Consider the following 20,050-nt stretch of genomic DNA (forward strand, 5'->3'; position numbering starts at 1 on the left):
TTTTGATTTTTAAAAAGTTTAATATTCTCTCTTTTTGTATAAAAATAGCACAACTTCACCAACATTTTTTCGTTTGAGATTGAAAACACAGCCATGTTGCTTGTATTCGTTAAAGACAAACACGATATATTAGAACAATGGAAATGATAGGTTGCGTAAGTAATAATCTGTGCTAATCAAAGGAAGTATTACATGCTGCAAAAATTAGATTTTTTATGCCAAATTACAACAACCGTATGTTCAAATTATTTAAGGCATTTTAAAAAAAAGTTTTTGGTTTGCTTTTCTTGAGCTAGAAATCATTTCAAAGATTTTGGCATGTGAAGTTGATATTAATTAAACAGTCACAAAAACATTTACATAGAATTGAAATAAAAATACATTATATAATAGAACAATAAAACAGTTCCAAATAATATAATCAAAGGTCTGAAAAAGATCTTTCAATAACATTTTCCTGATCAAAACCGTCAATAGTTAATAAAACAATGTACAATACTACCACATATCACTTTGGTAATTCATGTAATTCATCTTCTAACCAATTATCTTAACAAAATCTTAAAATACAAATTAAAAAATGGTAGACAAAACACATTAGGGACACATTAATGCCACCTTAGACACAGCCGAGTGCCAAAGTTATCGTGATCAGTGCCTGGTTAACCAGATTTTGTGACCAATCTCTAATCTCTGCCAAGGAACGGATCACCGTCATAAGAACAAAAGACTTTCTGGATGACCGAACACAGCTTACAGAATATTAAGAAGTGGGGTGCACCCACCTTAAAATGTTACAATGAGGCTGTGAGTAATTAATTAATACGGTCAAAAATAGAAATACATTTCTTATGTCTATGAAAAAAAACAACAAAATACTGATATTCAGGCATTCTAAAAATTGTGTACCATGACCTGACAGAATTAATGTGATTTTGTAAAAGTAGTGTGATTAAAACATTACAGATAGTGCTTGAAGAATGGATCTATGCTCTCTAGTTTTATCTACAAAATGTATATCACAGATACAGAATGTTAGGGGTGCCGTTAATTTTGGAATGACCTGACAAAAACAAAACACAAAGCAAACGAAAATTGTTTAACGAGTTACAAACAACAAACAAGAGAAACACAAAACACACATTATATAGGGTCGGAGAGATCATTCTTATTAAACACCTCTGTGTTAGGTAGTGATGTTCATTAAATTTTCAGTATCATTGGTTATCAAAACGCTGAAAGACGTTGATTTGCATCGCTTGCTTTCTCCCTGTGCACTTCTTTTGCTCAGTGCGGACACAAGCGCCAAGAGCCAAGCTTGGACAACGAGCGATCGATAAAGTGGAAGTGCTTTCTATGAAGTATTCGTCTTTGGTAATGAGAAAAGTTTTTGGCAACACGCATGTTTCAAGATTCAACATGTCTATATTTGGACCTCCCTCAACATTAAATCAATCTTCAACCTGAAATCTACTTTTGGTTTTCTTCTAACAAGCCATTGCTGTCCACTTCTTTATGCTCTTTTTCTCTAATGTAATTCAAATATAGGTATTTGATGATTTCAGAAGTAATGACGTCATTAGCATTATTACTGAACACACGTAGCACGTAACAACCATCTTGGCGTAAATAATTATCCACGAATCGACGAGCGATTTTCTTACTTCTTTCGGTTCCGACTTTGCCTGTTTTGTACAGTTTGTTGAGAAGAAGGTACTTCCGGATGTATGATTTTCGATGCTGCGGAAACATGAACGCATAAGCACTTACTACTAAGCTAAAAGCACTGAGGAAGGCTAGAAAGACGTGCCAAAACCAAAGGAAGATAAAGATTTTCTCATTGAAAAGGTTGATAGGCAGAACGCATTGAACTGTCCATCGTTGTAAGTTTGTCATTTGGCGGATTTCAAAGTCACATAAAGTCACGCGAGGAAATCTTGGAGAATAAGTCCAGTCTTCTCCGTTGTACAGTGACGTCAGAACCTCGATTCCATAAACACTGTAGTCTGTACCAAGAAAAGCGTTGAGCATATACAACTGTGAGATAGCGTTTACCAAATACAGTACTTTTATCAGTAGAACGCATGAGACCAGATAATTTCCATAATGACGGCCACAGAAGCAGCAAGCAATTTTACTTGCGCGTTCTCGCATTCGAACGCACATTCCTGCTCGAAAAGGTTGTATACCACTAAGCCATTGGTCGATGTACTTTACGATATGGTTTAACTTTTTCTCCCTGTCCTCCGGAGACACGTATTGTGTTTCCTTGGCCAGGTTTCCGAGCTTATCCATGCTGATACCGCTGGAGGCCGAGAGGACTTTCCACACCATCCGGGGAATCTTAAACAGCAGAGCGAGGATCAGAAGGATGATGGGGACCCACTGATAGTACGTCAGTTCCTTCTGTCGGCGGTGGTCAACATTCACCGGAATCTGATTCTGCATGGGAATATAATACGTATTACTGACCCAGCAGACGAAGTTTGTGTAGTCCACGCGATTTTCCGTGAACTCTGTTGGACACCAACATTCTATGGGGTCTCCCACATACTGGTTGGTACTCACTACGACTGTAAATATTATCAACAGTATAACCGTATAGTAATGGTTGAGTCTGTCAATGAAATCATCGTCGTAAATTGTACGTAGTCCCACTTGTGCTTGAACTGTACCCAAAACATGATCCAGCCTAAAAAAATAAGATAATTGTTTAATTTTCCCTATTAAGTGTTGTTAAAATTTATCAACAAATATCTTATCACATGGTGTTTCATTAATGAGATCGATAACAAAACAATTTAACTTTCATTATTTCTTTAAATTATTTGAAGAGTTTGCTTATGTAAAAGAGATAATGGCTTTACAGTAATTTGATTATATTCATTTTACATTAAGCTTTAATTTGAAATTACGTGAGCTAGACAAATATTTGATCACTCGAAATTAAATTCATTTTAAAGAAAACTGGAATATGCAAGCCAACGTTTTTTTACTTGAAAAGCTATTGTGCTTCTGAAGAAAACAACTGTATCTAATTGAAAAGCTGTAGGCATCTGCAAGCATTGAAAGCAAATTAAATCTTGACGTATTAGTCTGTTATACAATAGTACACTGCTTTTATACAAACAGCGAAAATACCTGCTTTGTGTTTCTACCAAATTTAAGTGCAGAAGATATGTGAAAGCTCTAAATTCTTATTCCCTCCGACAGCTTTACACTGAAGACAGGGCCATTAAATGTCATTATGTTAAGAATATCATCTTGCTTATCCACAAGAAAACCCCACTCTTGCAGAGATCGCGTCGAATTTTCTAAACTAATAAACTCATATATTCTAAATGCTATATGACGTCATAGGGCGTCTTTATGATGAATTCCTAAAACTAGAAACATTATATATCAACATAAAGTAAACGTGAAACTAATATGCTTCACAATTATATTTAATGTGTTTAGAATTTGGCCTTATCCTTTTTTGACTTCTAATTATGTATGTTACATTTCGATCTACAATTTAAAACATACGGAAAATCTTGGGCCTTTCACAGAAAAACACACTTTATCTTGTTGTTTCTTTTAAATCATTATAGTTGTAAGCAAATAAAAAACAAAAGAAGACTACTTCAAGTACTTGTAGATTAAAAAAATGTTTAAATATATATCAATGTTAAAAAGAATTCCACACCTTCAAAGAATGAAACCGTAAACAGACAGTTAGTAAAGAATCTAAAAAACTAAGAAGAAAAATAACAAAACGAAACTCTTCGTTTCTCCATACTTTGGTTGGTTTGGGTCTTGTGGATCGGGTGGTGGTGGAGGTGGTGGATCTGGCGGGGGCGGAGGAGGTGGCTTCCGGCCAAGAAATTTATCCAGAACTGAGGCCGCAGTCGACATGATTTACCCGAGGTGTCAGTACTATTTATCTGAGGCCGCAGTCGACATGATTTACTTGAGGTCCCATTTCATAAATTCCTTTTGAAAGATTATTCGATTCTAGTGATTCAAATGAGTTACAAAACTAACGTTTACATGCAAATTGCTATTCAAGAAAACTTGTTTAGAAATGTTTTGAAAATTTGTCATTCACTTAAAAACATTTTGATCAATTTTTGAATTTGTCAATATTTTGTAAACTCGATAATATTTCAAAATGAAAAGAAGAAAGCGCTGCCTACCTGTTGACCCTATGAACATTAAGTAGTCGTAATCACCTAGCATTGAACATAATAAGAAATAAGTCCGCAAATAATCCGTAGTAAAAATAATCATATGTCCCTGCTAGCACGTTGTATTATTTTTGGGGCTTTGGATAAAATATGTCCCACCAAGTCGAGAAACACTTCCAGAACGGCCGTCTAAAACTGACAACCTTCGAAGCGTTATAATGACACTGATGTACAGGACAAAAGATTTGACAGGCGAAGAAGATGAATCTGACGACAAAACCAGCAGACAAAAAGATAAAGATCGCTGTTTGATAATCTCAAAAAGGTCGAAATAATCAACTAGAGATAAAAGAACCAACCCCTATGCAGAACTTTATGCAATGTAACAACCCTGTTACCGGAAGATAAGAATTTTAAGTACCCATATTGTGAGTATTCCCTCAGCCAGCTATCGATTGATTCTTCCCGTACAACCAGAGAGAAATATGACAAAACGAAGATATATCTCTATCTGAAGAACTTGGAGACCTCCATGATGTGTCAAGCCACCAAACCAATCACAATGACAAGGACAGTAAAACAATAATAGGAACACTACAAGAAAGAGTTGGGGGAGGAATTCGGCTACAAATTGTTTAAATATTATTCAAACCTTTCAATATATATCTAGTTTATCTATCGGTCAAACAATCAGACCACCTATGATATGTGTACACTTATAAGACAACAAAGTTGTAATGCGTCAATTAATTTGTTTTTAAGTAGTGGAGGGGTGATGTTCTTCTTGAGCAATAACACTCCTTTCTTTTACGATTCTTTTATATAAATACCTTTCACATTCAAGATATAAGGCCTTGCAGGATACATATAGTGATTTACTTCAAAAATATACAAAGAATTCCTTCTTTTTATTAAGAAAAAACTTAAGAATTTTCAGCAAAAGGTACATACATGTCTTATACTATGTAGTTAGAAAGAAAATGATGTAAATATTAAGAAGAAAAATCATTTTTACGGATGTAATAGTAAAATGCAATGGTTTTTTTTTTTTAGTTTTGTTCATTTATATTGAACAGCTTAGATAGTTTCACTCTTATGCAAATGATATATGATACTTGTATCGAGCCGTATGCATATAGAACGTTTTATACAGATTTGTCACGCAAAGAGGTCCTGCTTTTCATCTTTGGTAGCGGGTCAGGAGAGCTTTTTTTCTTATTATGAATATTTGCTCGTGTTTTGAAATTGCAGAAGAAAATGATTAAGTAGTTAGTGAATTGAAACTGTTTTCATTTTTTAAGTCTTAAAGGGTGCCAATTTTTTCACATACATGTAATCACCTGATTAACAGCTAAATTAGGTAGAATATAAAGCCTTTATGAGGAGGACTTAATGTCCTTTCAAATTGACTTATATTTAGCTACATTATTTCAGTATAATTGTCGTTAAATTAGGTCAATTCTTCAATCACTGTGGCCTCTAATTCTGATATTGCGCAATTTTGAATTAAGCGGCTTCAAAATAATCTCACTTTTTCATACTTATTTTTTGCTCAATGGTTAGTTTTTGGTTCTCAATGATTCGCTCTTTATTTACTCAAAAAATGCAAAATCATAGTTAAGAGTGTATTGACCAACTCTTTCTGGCATTTATTGAGTCTTAAGAATTTCTTTAAAAAATATAATAGAAATACAAGAACAAAATAGCATCTTAAATCCTCTAGAAAAACTAATAGCACTGGAAGGAAAAAAAAGGTTTAGAAAATGTTAAATCTCAAATTTTGACCCAAAACAGAGCATCAAAACGTTTGACTTCCAACACCTTGTTTAACCACCCCAACAACAAATAGAAGAGCATGCCTTTTGATAGCTAGAGAATTCTATCTTCAATGAAAATGAAATATGGAAATTCATTCTGGCTCATTGGCCATCTATAAAATTGTGATTCTGCATAAAGTAGCTCTCCGAAATGTTCATTAAAAATAATTGAGTTACTCATTGACAAAATCTTAGTAATCTGTGAGGTTAAATTAATCCTACCATGTTGACTCATCATTCTCGTTTTCATTTATTTTCTCGTAGTATACCCATCAAAAAAGGAGATCAATTAGGTAAATAATGTAGGATTCTTCTCATATTTCTGATATTTAAAAATTAATGAAATTTTCACAGAATCAAGAAGACAATATCAGTAAGTGATAGTGTCAGTGAAATTAAATTTGACCGTTTTATATCAGAGGCAAGGTCAGGTCAAGGTCATTATCTTTTTCCTTGACATTAAGAATAAAAAATAACTGTTGCCAATCATGTGATACCTACTTCTATTTCAAAAGTTTAATGATTGTTCTTTTTGCATAAAAACATTTGACTATATCGGGTCTATAGCATGATATTACCAAATTTACATAAATAATTTAACTTAACTGGATATTGGCTAATTCGAATTTTCTCTGTTTTTCTTAATATTTTAGGATATATTAGTTATTTTCATATGCTTCCTATATTTAACTTTTTCTTATTTTCACATAAAATAAAGTAGTCTTATAAATGTACAAAATGATACAAAAACAAAAAGTTTTGATCGTTTACTAAGAGAGAAAAAATACTTTTTATGGATTTTTGGCTCAAATCTGCACTTTGATAGAATTTTTATAAAGTTCTAGTTTGTTTAAAAAATCATATTTATTTGATAGATTTTGAAAGTTTAGTCCCTCATTATTAATTTAACTTACATTTAAAAATTTCTCCAAGTCTTCGATTGTGTAAAAATTATTACTAAATTCATTGTTCTATTATAATTTTGAGAGGCAGAAAAGAAGATATTTTCATACACCACCATTCCGCCAAAAATATAGTCCCTGCTAGTTTTCAAATGCAATTTACCATTTTCTATTTAAAGTTGTACAATTGTGATGAGGAAAGAAAAATATGGTCTTTTAAATTCCTTACACCTCAATATATAAGACATATAAGCAAATATACTTTGAATGTTTCATCTAGTCAGAAACCAGAGAAGAATCCTACCTTAATGTTATCTAAATACACAGTTCATGGTATTTTAGGGTTTTATTCAGTTTAATAGAAATTTTAAATCCTTGATGTCCGTTTTTAGATTTGTGTACGACCACTTCAAACTTATTGAGAGGACTAGTACAGGAAAGACCTGCATCCTGAGTCAGCTTTCTTTAACATGCTTCAGTTTGTCTTAGAATCATACTTAAAAGAGTATTCTTATTATAGGACATTTCTTAAGACAATTCTTAGGAATGTTTTGTAAACATGCTTGCAGGTCTTCCGACAGTTTGTTGGAATCCCATTGGTACTAATTTTGCCCAATTGTAAGCAGAACTGTTTTGCAAGAAGCTGAATTTATTCAGAAAAGTCTACATTAAAAGGTTTCTTGCCATGGTCTTCAATTCGACATTTTATCAATTAACAATATTAATTTTATTTCTACGTTGATCGCCCGAGTGGTGCAGTGGTTAGTAAGGCTAGTGTTGTGGAGTAAGGAGTAGATCCTAACGTCACGGGTTCTAATCCATTGTGTGATACGGAGACCTGTCCATCAAATGAGACTGTACTAATAATAGTATATCCCACTTAACTCAAAATGAACTCAACTTAAAGACACTACAGAGTCTGGCACATCTGTTCATGTTACTGTGTGTTATCTCCTATCTCCACATTTTTCATTGCAAACTCAAACGTAAAATAGGAAAAGATATTGATGGCAAGCTAGCAAAAATATTTGTGATAGATGTGATGCATTCAATGTTTTTTTTCAACTTCTCTAGTATGTAAATATGTATCAATAAACTATATATGAGGATTATGTTTCCCAGTTCATTTCTTACTCAATAGTATGTTCCGTCTTAAAGTCATATCATTTCGAAAGTTCTATGGTCGATACAATGACCTTGTCAGCAAATACAATTTATCATTGAGTCACGATCAAATGATGACTGACGTTATTCATACTAATTGTTGGTCCATTATGTATACACTGAATTGCCGAAGGATTTTTCCGTTATTTCCCGATCATGACAAGGAGCATACGCGGGTGTGACGGGTCAGCAGGGGATGCTCACTCCTCCTTGGCACCTGATCCCACCTCTGATGTTTTGGAGGTCCGTGTTTGCTCTGCTCCTATTTTGTATTGTTTTATGGACTTTGATATAGAATACTGATCGTTATCTCCATATCCCTCTTCTACGAACAGTAGATTAATCAAGAAAGGCTGCTGACCAGTAGGTTGATGTTACAAGGATAACAACAATCTCCTAGAAAGCCAACATTTCACATTCTTCATAGTCCTACAATGACCTTTGTTGCAATTACAAACTATCGTTTGCTAAAAAGGTGGTTGAAGTTTTACAAACAAAGTAGTCGAACATTATTTACAAACCAATTTGTCTGTGAATTTTTACCATTTACTCGATCACGAGAAAGAGCACATGACAGTGTTAATAGTCTACATAGGATGCTCACTCTGCTTTGGCAACGTATTCCTCCTCTGTTTTCTAAGATTCGTTTTTGCTCTGCTTATAATTTGTATTGTTTAATTAACTTTAAACATGATTACCATTCGTTATCTTCGCATTTCTTAATGAAAACATCTTGTTATACATGTAAGCCTTGATATTACTAATGTTACGAATACCTATTAGAGTTTGAAGACATTGCCATAGGAACCGGGGCATAAGGAGAGTGTCCTCATTAATTCTATATACTTTAGTAGTATACTTTTAAAAAATTAAAACTTTTTTGTGCCTGTGTCCCCTCAATTAAAAAAAATCTATGACTTATAAATTTGTTTGTCAAGGAAGTTAAGGAGTCCTCCCCAAAACACAATGTGTGGTTGTACCCTTCCAAACTTAAAATGATTTCTATAGGCCTCGTAGAGATATGCCCCATTCTAAGACAAAATTTTCAAGTTCAGCAAGTCTTCTTTTGAAAACAGTTTATTTGATAGACACAAACTGATTAAATATATATACAACCAAGACTAACAATAAAATTCATATAGTTTTTTAGAGGTCCGTGTTTGCTCTGCTCCTGATTTGTATTGTCTGAATGAACTATTGAGCTTGAATACTGTTCCTCTCCTTATATTTCATCTTAGACGTGGTAAACTATACATCTTGAATTAATCTTGGAAAATATTTTGGTAGGTTTACCTAATTTTTTACTCGAATACATCTGTGTGATTCTTGACAATTGTTTTAGCTTGCTGGGAATTTGTGACAGCTGTTCAAGGCAAAGAATAACTTCTAAGTATTTCTCTACAGCTGTCTCGACATACCAGAACTTAATAAACCAATCACATAAAACTCACAATAACAACAAAATCACAGAAACAACCCGCGAAATATCATATCTGATTTCACGGACAATCATATAAACTTCGGTCAACACAACATAGACAGAGCATAGAAACAATATCTCAAAACCACGCCCGATTTAACGGACATTCTTTCAACCACCCACCCCATCCCGAACAGAAAATAGAGAAAAAAGAAGACTGTTCTGTAAAAAGGATAGGTACAAATCCCTGAACGTTAGATAATTTTTTGTTTTTAGTTCCTTTTTTTCCGTGAATCGTTAATGATTTTTAGTAGTGTCATTTGCTGCTATTCTACCTTGAATTTCATGTTATGAACATATCTAAATTATGGTATGTTTTAAACAAGAATAATTTGTTGATATTCTGTATTTTAGTAAAACTACTATCGGTTTAACTGTTGGAACAGTTTTTCCTTTGAAGTATGTACTGTATATTAATCTTATCATTCCTGTAGCCTAAATTAAAATAAAATGGTCATACATTTTCTTTCAATTTTTAAAAATATTTATTTATTAATTTCTCTCATGATCAGTTGTGAAAACCGTACTATAGCATACATTTGTAGCATTTATTTAAATCGAATTAACAAATAATTAAGTTTTTAAGCCCGTGAGTCAAATGATTAAGTAAAGTTAGGTGTACATTTCTCTATATCTTTATTTTGGAATCTAGATTCCGTGATTGATACCGTTATCATCAAAGATTTGTGTTTGAGATCGTTCACTGTAATCTTTACAATTTTTATTGAATACATTGTATACATAAAGAATCCACTGAAGTGGGATTTTCTCTGTGAAACCAATATATTTTCCTCTGTACCATCTAATCATAAACCAACGGAAATCACTCCTAAATACAAACATAAATACAACTATCCTAAAAATTTATACGAACATTCTTGAGGATTTCAACTTTCCTGCTCGGAATTTATTTTCAATAGAAATTAATAATTTTGAACGTTTAAACTTAAAGGAAAATTATTCATTTCAAGGAAAGATTTACTGACATGCATATGAAGCCAAACTTTCTATACCAGCTTATTTTTTAGCTTTCCTTAATTATTGCTAGACCTATGAGTTGAATGCTTTTGGAAATCTACCTCATACACTTTATCTTAATTACATATAGATGTGTTTGGAAGTTCACTATGAGATTTATGGAGATAACGAACAGTATTCAAGTTCAAATATCCATTCAAACATTTCAAATTTTGGAGCAGATCAAATACGACCATCAGAGGTAAAATCGAGTGTCATGGAGGAGTGAGCAATCCCTGCTGACTGATCATACCCGCCGTGTGTTCCTTGTCATAATTGGGAAATAAATAAAAAAAATCCGTCAACAACGCAGTATTATTTAGATTAATACTTATCCATTACAATTGTAAATGTTTTGATGTTGCATTGAGGATTTATTTTTTAATATATTGTTTTAGACGTGATTTTGCAGATTATTCTACATGTGTTAATAAACATTATAACCTCTTCAAGAGTAAATTTTAATGGTGTTAACTATATTTAAAATACTTCTGCATTATCTTTTTTATTATCTTTTTCTTTCCAAAAGCGAAATTTTATTGAAAAAATAGCATAGAAACGTAAGGAAGTCTCAGCGTGATAGAACCTGTTGGTGAAATATTTGTTTATTTTCATATGAGGAAAAGAAGAAAAAATATTTTTTGAAGATTGCAAAATCAAGAAGGATACATATTTAGAGCACAGCAAACATTTAAAATAATTTAGTGACTGGATATTAAGGTCACATAAAGAGACACGTAAACGGAAATCTATACCATCTTTTTGTCTGAATATTTAAATGTCCTGATATTTTTCAAAGACAAAATATAAAATTTGATATCACTGAATATAAAGCGCTGGTGTGGCTGGACAAAGGTTTTTTGGAGAGGATAAATCCGCAGGTTGAGACACGTCTGTATTGCTTTAGTGGGGTGTTTACAGATTGCTGATGGGGTTATAATTATATGACAGCCCCCAGTCTACGGATATTCTCCTATTTGTTGTAGGGGAACCGCAGAAAAAAATGACCATTATAATTATCACTGTTGTTTTTCTCACGCACGATATGTTAGTTGTTTGCGTTTTTTATGTGTTTCAAGCCAAAGTATGGAGAAAGGAGTTCGTGGCTTCTTTATTAAGTTGCTTATCACTTCACCTACATTTACATGACTTTGAAAAAGTCCAGCTTATTTTTAATCATTTATTACTTTTATTCCGTGTTTTACGCCATTGCATGTACCTTGGAAAATGTACAAAATATATACCTTGGGAAGATTTCATACTACACTGTACTTTTGTATCGTTCTTTTGTATTAGGCCATTCCAAGTTTTTTCTAAGTTTAGCGTCCGCGTGCGCATTGGTTTTTGACACCCCATATGTGAAAAAAACACACAACAACAGGAATCCTGAAATTGATAAATTTAGCCGAAATTTTTGAATTTTGTAAATTTCTCCAAATAATTCTGTACAGTAAATTATATTGGGTGTATTGTAAGCATTTAATCCGTTGTTTTTGCTTAAGAATAGATATTTCTTCCATTAACGCAGTTTAGTTAGTTTAAATCATTTGAATGACGTAATCTTTATGACTTTTAAGCTTGTGTTTTATGTTTTGGCTTGTGTGTTTTTTGCGAATGGGTAGGTAGGTTTTTGAAAGATGAGTGGACGCTAAACAGAGAAAAAACTTGGAATGGCCTTACAGAAAAATCTGATAGCTTGAATGTAGGATAATGCATATTTTTATAAAGAAAATGCTGCAGAAAGATCATTTTTCTTCGTTTTCAGCTTTAAAAACTCAACCAGCGTAAAAATGTGGTTGAATACATTTTGTATACTGTTGTAATTTGAAATAGATCTAATTTCATTCAGTATAAGAATTAAGGGGAAAACCCACATAAATTTGCGGAAGTCTAAAATAAAATTACATTATGAACCTTAAGATTTTTCAAAAATGAAGTAAAGAAAACACATTGAGGTGATGATTTTAATTTTCATAAATGTTCTTTTCTTTAAAACAATTGTTGCTTTCTTTATTCCTTAAATATTAACTGAGTATTCGATTTGTATTACTTTTTTTATCTGAGTTTTCAATGAATTATAATTGTTTTTGCTTAAAACTGTAAAATACATGTAGCTTTCTTCTATAGAGTAAAAGTAAACGTGATCAGATCAAAAAAGAAAAGAAAGGCCATTAGAATAGCTGTTATGTTAATATATACTGTCCTTTTTTGAAAGTACCAATATCATTCAATTAGGCTGTGTTTTTTTTTAACATTGTTTATTTAGAAAGAACTTGGTAAGTATGAATTTGATTTTTTTTTCAATACATTGGTTGTAAATTTCACATTTCCAAATTAAAAAAAAAACAATCTGTGAAATTCAAGTTCTTTGAATAGAACTCTACTCAATCCGAATTTACAGTTCAGATAAGTTTTTGTTACATTTCAAAACTGAGGGTAAATCTTATACCAATGCTAGCATGTCTAGTAGTAGCAGTTTTTTACTCTCTTCTCTTTCTCCTCATTTACATAAAAGCATTAAATAGCAGTATTTACGGCCGTGTCTTGATTTTTGATTATCCTTAACGGATTCTTTGGGTGAGATTTTGGAAAGCATATACGTCCTGGCTTGGGAAATACACACGATCTGTAATAATCGATTTGTTGTCTAGCAGTTCCTGTCAGTTTGGAACCTCTAATTACTGGGTACACTCTCTCAGTAACTTATTCCATTCAGATAATTAAGTTTTCGTTGTTAAGGTCCTAATTTTTTGGGAGCTTTGTCTTCTTTTTTCTGCACTTTTTGTTCACCTCTTTCTGAATTTTAACTAATTTAAACAAGCATAAACTATAAAACTTTTTGAATGAAGAAACTTAATGTTTCTACAATTGTTTCCTTTAACTCATTACCTCTCCTCGTCTCTTGCACTTAAAAGCGACACTTACAGAATATATATGTGATGTTTAGTTGAGGCTGTCTCCACTTTAATCTTTAAAGAACGGGGTAGTGAAATATAAACAAGTGAAGAGCCCATATGTGTTATATAGACACCATCTCTTATTTTTTAGATCAACCATGCCAATAAAAATAAATACTTTGTTTTGTGAATTTTCTTTTTTCATTTCCCACATGGGATTAAAATGTTAAGTGCAAAACATGCAATCCAATTGTTAATCGCGGCTTAAAAGTATAGCAGTGAATCAAAATGGATAAGTCAACCAATAAAAACTCAAACTTTACGATATTTTAGCGTTCCGTGCTAATTAAGATGTTAGATGCCGTGCATTCACACGTAATCGCACACTGGTCATTGTTACTTACCAGTCAAAGACTGTCATGGAACTGCCCGTCTCCACACACAATCCGTTACCCATGGTGGACGATTTTCTTTCTCAGAAATTTACAGGAATCTATTTGTTTAATTGATGTAGAAAATAAAAAAAACCTACACACACAAACAATTAAAACTAAAATCACCAGTTACTCCTTATTCCACGATTCAATAAAAGTTAAACTCCCATCTTGAATTTGTTGAAATATTTCTTCAGTGATATGATATAGCTATAACATTCGGTCACAGTTAATGTCAGAGACATGTTTAAAGATTCCTAAAGAAATATCCGAAAAGTCTGGTGCACCGTGGAGCCAAAAACACAATGTTTGGTTGTTCGAAAAGCACCGCTGGCTTGTTATGCTCTAATCAGCACTGCTAATGCTTTGCAAGGTTTTACAATGCCTTTCATGAGAGTGGCTAGTTTAAAATTCCTATTACATATGGATACATGACTAAAATTTTCAGGGGGATACACAAAAGTTGACTGGTCTTGCGCGTAATAATCCACTGGCAGTTCGCCACGACGAGGTGCATTATTGTTTCGCCTTTGTTAATTTAAATTCTAAACACAATAATCATTTTCTTTACGGACTGTTTGCTGGTTGGTTTGATCAGTATTGCAAACAGAAGAAAGAAAATCATTGAAGTGGATAGATATACATTTAGATTTAATAACTTGGAGTTGTTATATTTGATTGAATTGCGAAGACCTCTAAAATGGGGTCCGTTTAAATGTAACCTAAATCCCTCCGATAAGACTGAGATATTATTCAATATTTCAACAGAAATGTTGAAGATATTATGCTGAATTAAAGATATTTTAGAATTATACGAGTAAATGATCGGTGATTTGATCTCAGAAGAACTTCTTTGCGGTGACGTCCTGAACCCCCTATATTTCATTAATTAGTCATGCCCGGTTTCCGCGGGAAAATGTGTGGCACCCACATATTCTGAAGTCGCTGGCAAACTTTCCTGGTATTATTCATGGTTTATAATCCTCTAAATACTGTTTTAATTCTTTCACCGTCTTTCTGTACTTTAACAGTTTTCTGTAAACATCAAACTTCTCTCTAATCCTTTATCCAGACTTTAGATGGGAGCATCAAAAGATGTTTTTATTATTCATATAATTTAACACTAATGTGAAGTAATTGTACATAAACTAGAATGTAAAGGCGTGTAGTCAAACACATGTCAGGTACTTGTCTACACGCGCATCACACGCGCGCCAGATGGCAGAAACTGACATAGATGTTTTATCCAGAAGTCTACGTCTCCCATTTTATCGCCTTCTTTCCCTGCACATAACACGTGCTGCTAATAAAACCAGCGCTACTTAAAACATCAAATATTTTGTTAATTACTGAGTACCTGCAAACGAAAATTAATTCATATCCCCATTAGACCATCTAATTTACCAGAATCTTCTATGATATAACAGTTTTGGAGGGATCCGTTAATGTTCAATATTTTTACAGATAGATGAAAAAAAAAAAAAAGATTGGGCTCGCAATGCGAGTCATTACTTATTAAAGAGGGAAGTCGTAATGTTGGAGAGAGATAAACGAAAATTTGATACTGAACAAAAATCCTTTCCTAGGGAGGGTGTTAAATTAGCAAAAAGACAGAAGTGCCACATAAAAATGTCAAGTACATGTATATGTATGTGTAATTCAGGGAGAGAGAGAAAGAATTTTTAATTTAGGCCTATAGCATGCTTTGAAAAGTTTAACATTCGTCTCATTTGACAGGGCTTTGTAGAAGTTTTATTTCATCACAGTTGTATTTCTACCTTTACAGGTAAATGCTTAAATGCATAAATTAAAATTGCTGAGCAAATATCTGATTATCGGAAAAAGTTCTAATTAAATTTTGGGGTGACCTTTGCTTGGAAGGAAATTGTTTATTAACCTAGGGAGCAGATGGTTAATTCATTTTGACAAACCGTTTTCCTGCTTTAGGAACGTACTTTCAAATAGTGAACCCACTTAACAGTCAAGACCAACTAGCACATTTAGGTGACATTACCAGTTAGCATAGAAAGGTCACATGACCAATAGCGCATGAGGATCACACGGCAAGATAGCATATGAGTCATATCACCGGCTAAGCACAGAAAGGTCACGTGACCAGCTAGCATGGGGTCACATGAGCAGCTAGCAAATAAGGGTCATATGAAAAGCTAGTTCATGTGGGTGACATGACAAGCTAGCACATGAGGTTGAATTGAGTAGCTAGCACAAAAGGTTCGCATGGCCAAGCTAACTCAGGAGGGTCACATGACCAGCTAACACATCTTAACAAACGAGCAGATAAGAAACTCATGACTAGCTATAAATGAGGGTGATATAACCATCTAACACAGGGTCACATGATTAGCTAGCAAATGAGGACCACGGGATCACAGGACCAACAAGCACATAAGGATAACATGACCAGCTTGTACATGATCTTTGACATGACAAACTAAACATGAGACAATGACAGGGTAGCATATGAGTGTGATATGACCAGCTAGCACTCGAGGGTCACAGGACTAGCTTGCTCATAAAGGTCGAATGACCAGCTAATAAAGAATCTTGGCATGACCAGCGAGCACATCTAAGACACAGGACCGACCAGCACATAATGATCACATGATCAGCTTGCAGATAAGATGCACATGACAATCTAGCATAAGATGGTGACATGGCCAGCTAGCACAGCAATTTCTTAAAAGCTCTGATAATTTTGAATTATTGAGCGAATAAATTCAGTTGTCAATTCACTGCATGTGATCTAGGTACTGTATTGATGCTTGCAATATTTGAATTAGCGATATCTACAGTTAAATTCAATATCACATTCTACTAAAAAGAACAATTATTCAGATGCATGCAATCAGTTATTGAAATATTGCTTTCTTCAGTAGGAATGAAATCAGTTCAATAATTTAGATATCATAAACTCAAATAAGTTACCCTTTAAATGTCATATTGCTGAAAATCATAACATATGATGATCATTTTATATAAATGTCCGTGAATTCAGGAACAGAATTTAACAATGCTGTAATAATCCTTGATGTACAAGATGTGTGTTTGGAAAGAAAGGTAACTCATCCTTCTGGAACAGGCTTAAATATCAATATCCATTCCAAACCGAGAGGGGTCTAGTATATTATAGATGCATACCCGGTATATGTTTTACCAGATTTTTTTTATTCAATAGTATATTCAAGAAGTAGTGTAAATTAGATGTGGATACTTAAAAATCCCAATGAACTTTTGGAACATTTGAAATCATTTCATTTCACCAAAATCAACAGCATACAAACTTTTTTGATATAATTCTGCTTTTCAATAAAAATGGAACTCGTAAATTGACTTAACTTGCCATTCGTCATTTTCAAAGTTATTTTGTTAAAAACATCCTGATTGTACACACAAATACTTTGAAGTCGACATCAAGATTGACAATTATAATAATCTACATGTCTGTTGTTTTCGGAGACCAGGTCTGAAGTTAATATTACCCGGCAGTATTGTCAATTAACAAACTAAAGGATATTTCTTGAATTTTAGACGTTTAGATACTTCAACGATGTGTTGTCCATTAACAACGGAGATTTACATTCTAATGCCGAAACAATATACATAATCCCGTTGAGCTTAAAATAAAATATACCACAGATTCTGACTCATCTGTTTCATATTTAGATATTTTACTTACACGTAAAGACGTTAATGGTAATCTATCAAGCTTTTTTGATATACGTGTTGACTTTAACTTTTCTATCGTCAACTTCCCTTACTTATGTATCAATATATCCCAATCACCTGCATACGGGGTGCATATCTTTCAGTTCAGTCGATATGCAAGAACATGCTCTATACGTATGAACAATTTCTAAAACAAGGTAAATTATTGACAAACGTTCAAGCCGTTTGTTTTAACAAGCGGATGAAACAAGAATACTAGCATTGTCGTTTAATGTTATCATTTCGTTAAGTTCTATGGTCAATACAATAACCTTATCCGCAAATACAATGTATAATTAAGGACAGATGGTACAAACTAAAAATGGCTGCCTGGATTGGTATATATTTTTTGGTCTTATTTCATTGAAAATGATGTAAGAAATTAATTTCTAGAATATAAAGAAATTGTAAACCTTCTATGATGTTCAAAATTCCACCTCTCTGAAACCATCCTTATTAATCTATACAAATATTTTTCACTTCAAATCCCATTTTTGTGAGAATCTGAATAAAAATTCAAAAGCTACGCTGTTAAACTTATTCATTTTACTATTTAAAACATGACTCAAGTTGTTATTTTCATATCATGCCAAGAAATCTCGTCCGATTTCGACAGCGATGGAGTCAATAAAAGTGTAATTGATGCAAATCACCCATATTCCCTAAACGCCAGCAAGACAATTTACGGCAGCAGACTTCTGGGGGTGGATTTTAGGTTTGAAGCTTTCTTAGTTAAAGAAAAAATAAATTTCAACTCCAGGAAGTAGTACAAATACCCTAAAAAGTTACTGTCAAATATCTTTATTCACAAAATACGTTTATTTTTAAGAAAATATTGGACTGAAGAAAAAAAGAAAAAAAAACAATCAAAAGAAAATATTCACTTTAAAATGAAAATATTCACTTTAAAATGAAAATATACACATAGCCAATCGGGTAACGTCTACCCAATCAGTACTCGTCTCCATCTTGTTCAACCAGGAAATGATGTAAACTTCCGGAAATTTGGTACTCTTTTATTTATATTTTGACACGGTATACTTCCACAACTACCCGATGACAATTTATTTGTACTGAGAAAAAATATTTTGAAATTGAATTACGTAAAAGAAAATTGAAAGGCAGTTTATTTTATTGAAGAATTACTTTACTATAATTAATTTCATCCCCACACCCCACACCCGAAAAAGACAATTTGGGGGGGGGGCTTGCTCGGGACCACAGGCTTCTAAATAACTAATATTCTACCTATAATTCTAACCCAGTAAATTTTAAGATCCCTCACTCAAAACTGCAGCCATTAATTGCTTCCGCACGTCTCCCAGGGGAAGAATCACAGATTAATGTTAAAGCTTTTAAAAAGTTTGCTATACGGAGAGAATGCTAAGGTTTTCTTGGCATGGTAAAGAGCTTGCAACCCCCTTATATTTGTTTAAAATTCATTGCCTATGAATCAATTCTTTTGAAATGATATGTTTAGACACAAAATGACTTATATATACCGGTAATACTTTTGATTTAGTGGACACCGGGCAAATGCATGAAACCTGAAGAACAAAATAACAAACAAATAAAAGTAACACTCTCAAATATTTCTTATGAAAAAATAATAAGTTCTTTAAACGAGTAAAATCCAAATGATGACAAGGATAAATACTCTTTTACATGTATTCTCTGACTGATTTTTCTGACCGTGAAAGTCACACCCCCCTTCTATTTGTTTAAAATTCATTGCCTATGAATCAATTCTTTTGATATGATATGTTTAGACACAAAATGACTCATATATACCGGTAATACTTTTGATTTAGTGGACAGAAGAGGACGAAATGCATGAAATATAGAACAAAATAACAAACAAATAAAAGTAACACTCTCAAATATTTCTTATGAAAAAATAATAAGTTCTTTAAACGAGTAAAATCCAAATGATGACAAGGCCAATACTCTTTTACATGTATTCTCTGACTGATTTTTCTGACCGTGAAAGATCTCAACCCCCCTTCTATTTGTTTAAAATTCATTGCCTATGAATCAATTCTTTTGATATGATATGTTTAGACACAAAATGACTCATATATACCGGTAATACTTTTGATTTAGTGGACACCGGGCGAAATTGCATGAAACCTGAAGAACAAAATAACAAACAAATAAAAGTAACACTCTCAAATATTTCTTATGAAAAAATAATAAGTTCTTTAAACGAGTAAAATCCAAATGATGACAAGGCCAATACTCTTTTACGTGTATTCTCTGACTGATTTTTCTGAAAAGATAACCCCCCTTCTATTTGTTTAAAATTCATTGCCTATGAATCAATTCTTTTGATATGATATGTTTAACACAAAATGACTCATATATACCGGTAATACTTTTGATTTAGTGGACACACGGGCGAAATGCATGAAACCTGAAGAACAAAATAACAAACAAATAAAAGT

The 20,050-nt window shown here is 33.0% G+C and overlaps 1 protein-coding gene across 2 annotated transcripts; it reads right to left on the reverse strand.

Annotated features, from left to right (window-relative positions):
• LOC134239063 (innexin unc-9-like) lies at positions 1–14,663 on the reverse strand. 2 transcript variants are annotated; one of them, XM_062721214.1, is made up of 3 exons: positions 4,179–4,702; positions 3,782–3,975; positions 1–2,692 (listed from the first exon to the last, which is right to left on the reverse strand). In XM_062721214.1, exons 2-3 carry the CDS (start codon positions 3,895–3,897, stop codon positions 1,471–1,473), a joined length of 1,338 nt encoding a protein of 445 aa, XP_062577198.1. In that variant the 5' UTR covers positions 3,898–3,975; positions 4,179–4,702; the 3' UTR covers positions 1–1,470. The 2 variants fall into 2 exon arrangements, with proteins under 2 accessions (XP_062577198.1, XP_062577200.1); XM_062721216.1 differs by lacking the exons at positions 3,782–3,975; positions 4,179–4,702 and adding an exon at positions 13,851–14,663.
• Positions 14,664–20,050: the final 5,387 nt, after the last annotated feature.

This window comes from Saccostrea cucullata, unplaced genomic scaffold (assembly GCF_032062105.1).
Source record: "Saccostrea cucullata isolate Sc308-1 unplaced genomic scaffold, CSIRO_AGI_Scuc_v1 ctg376, whole genome shotgun sequence".
NCBI lineage: Eukaryota > Metazoa > Mollusca > Bivalvia > Ostreida > Ostreidae > Saccostrea > Saccostrea cuccullata.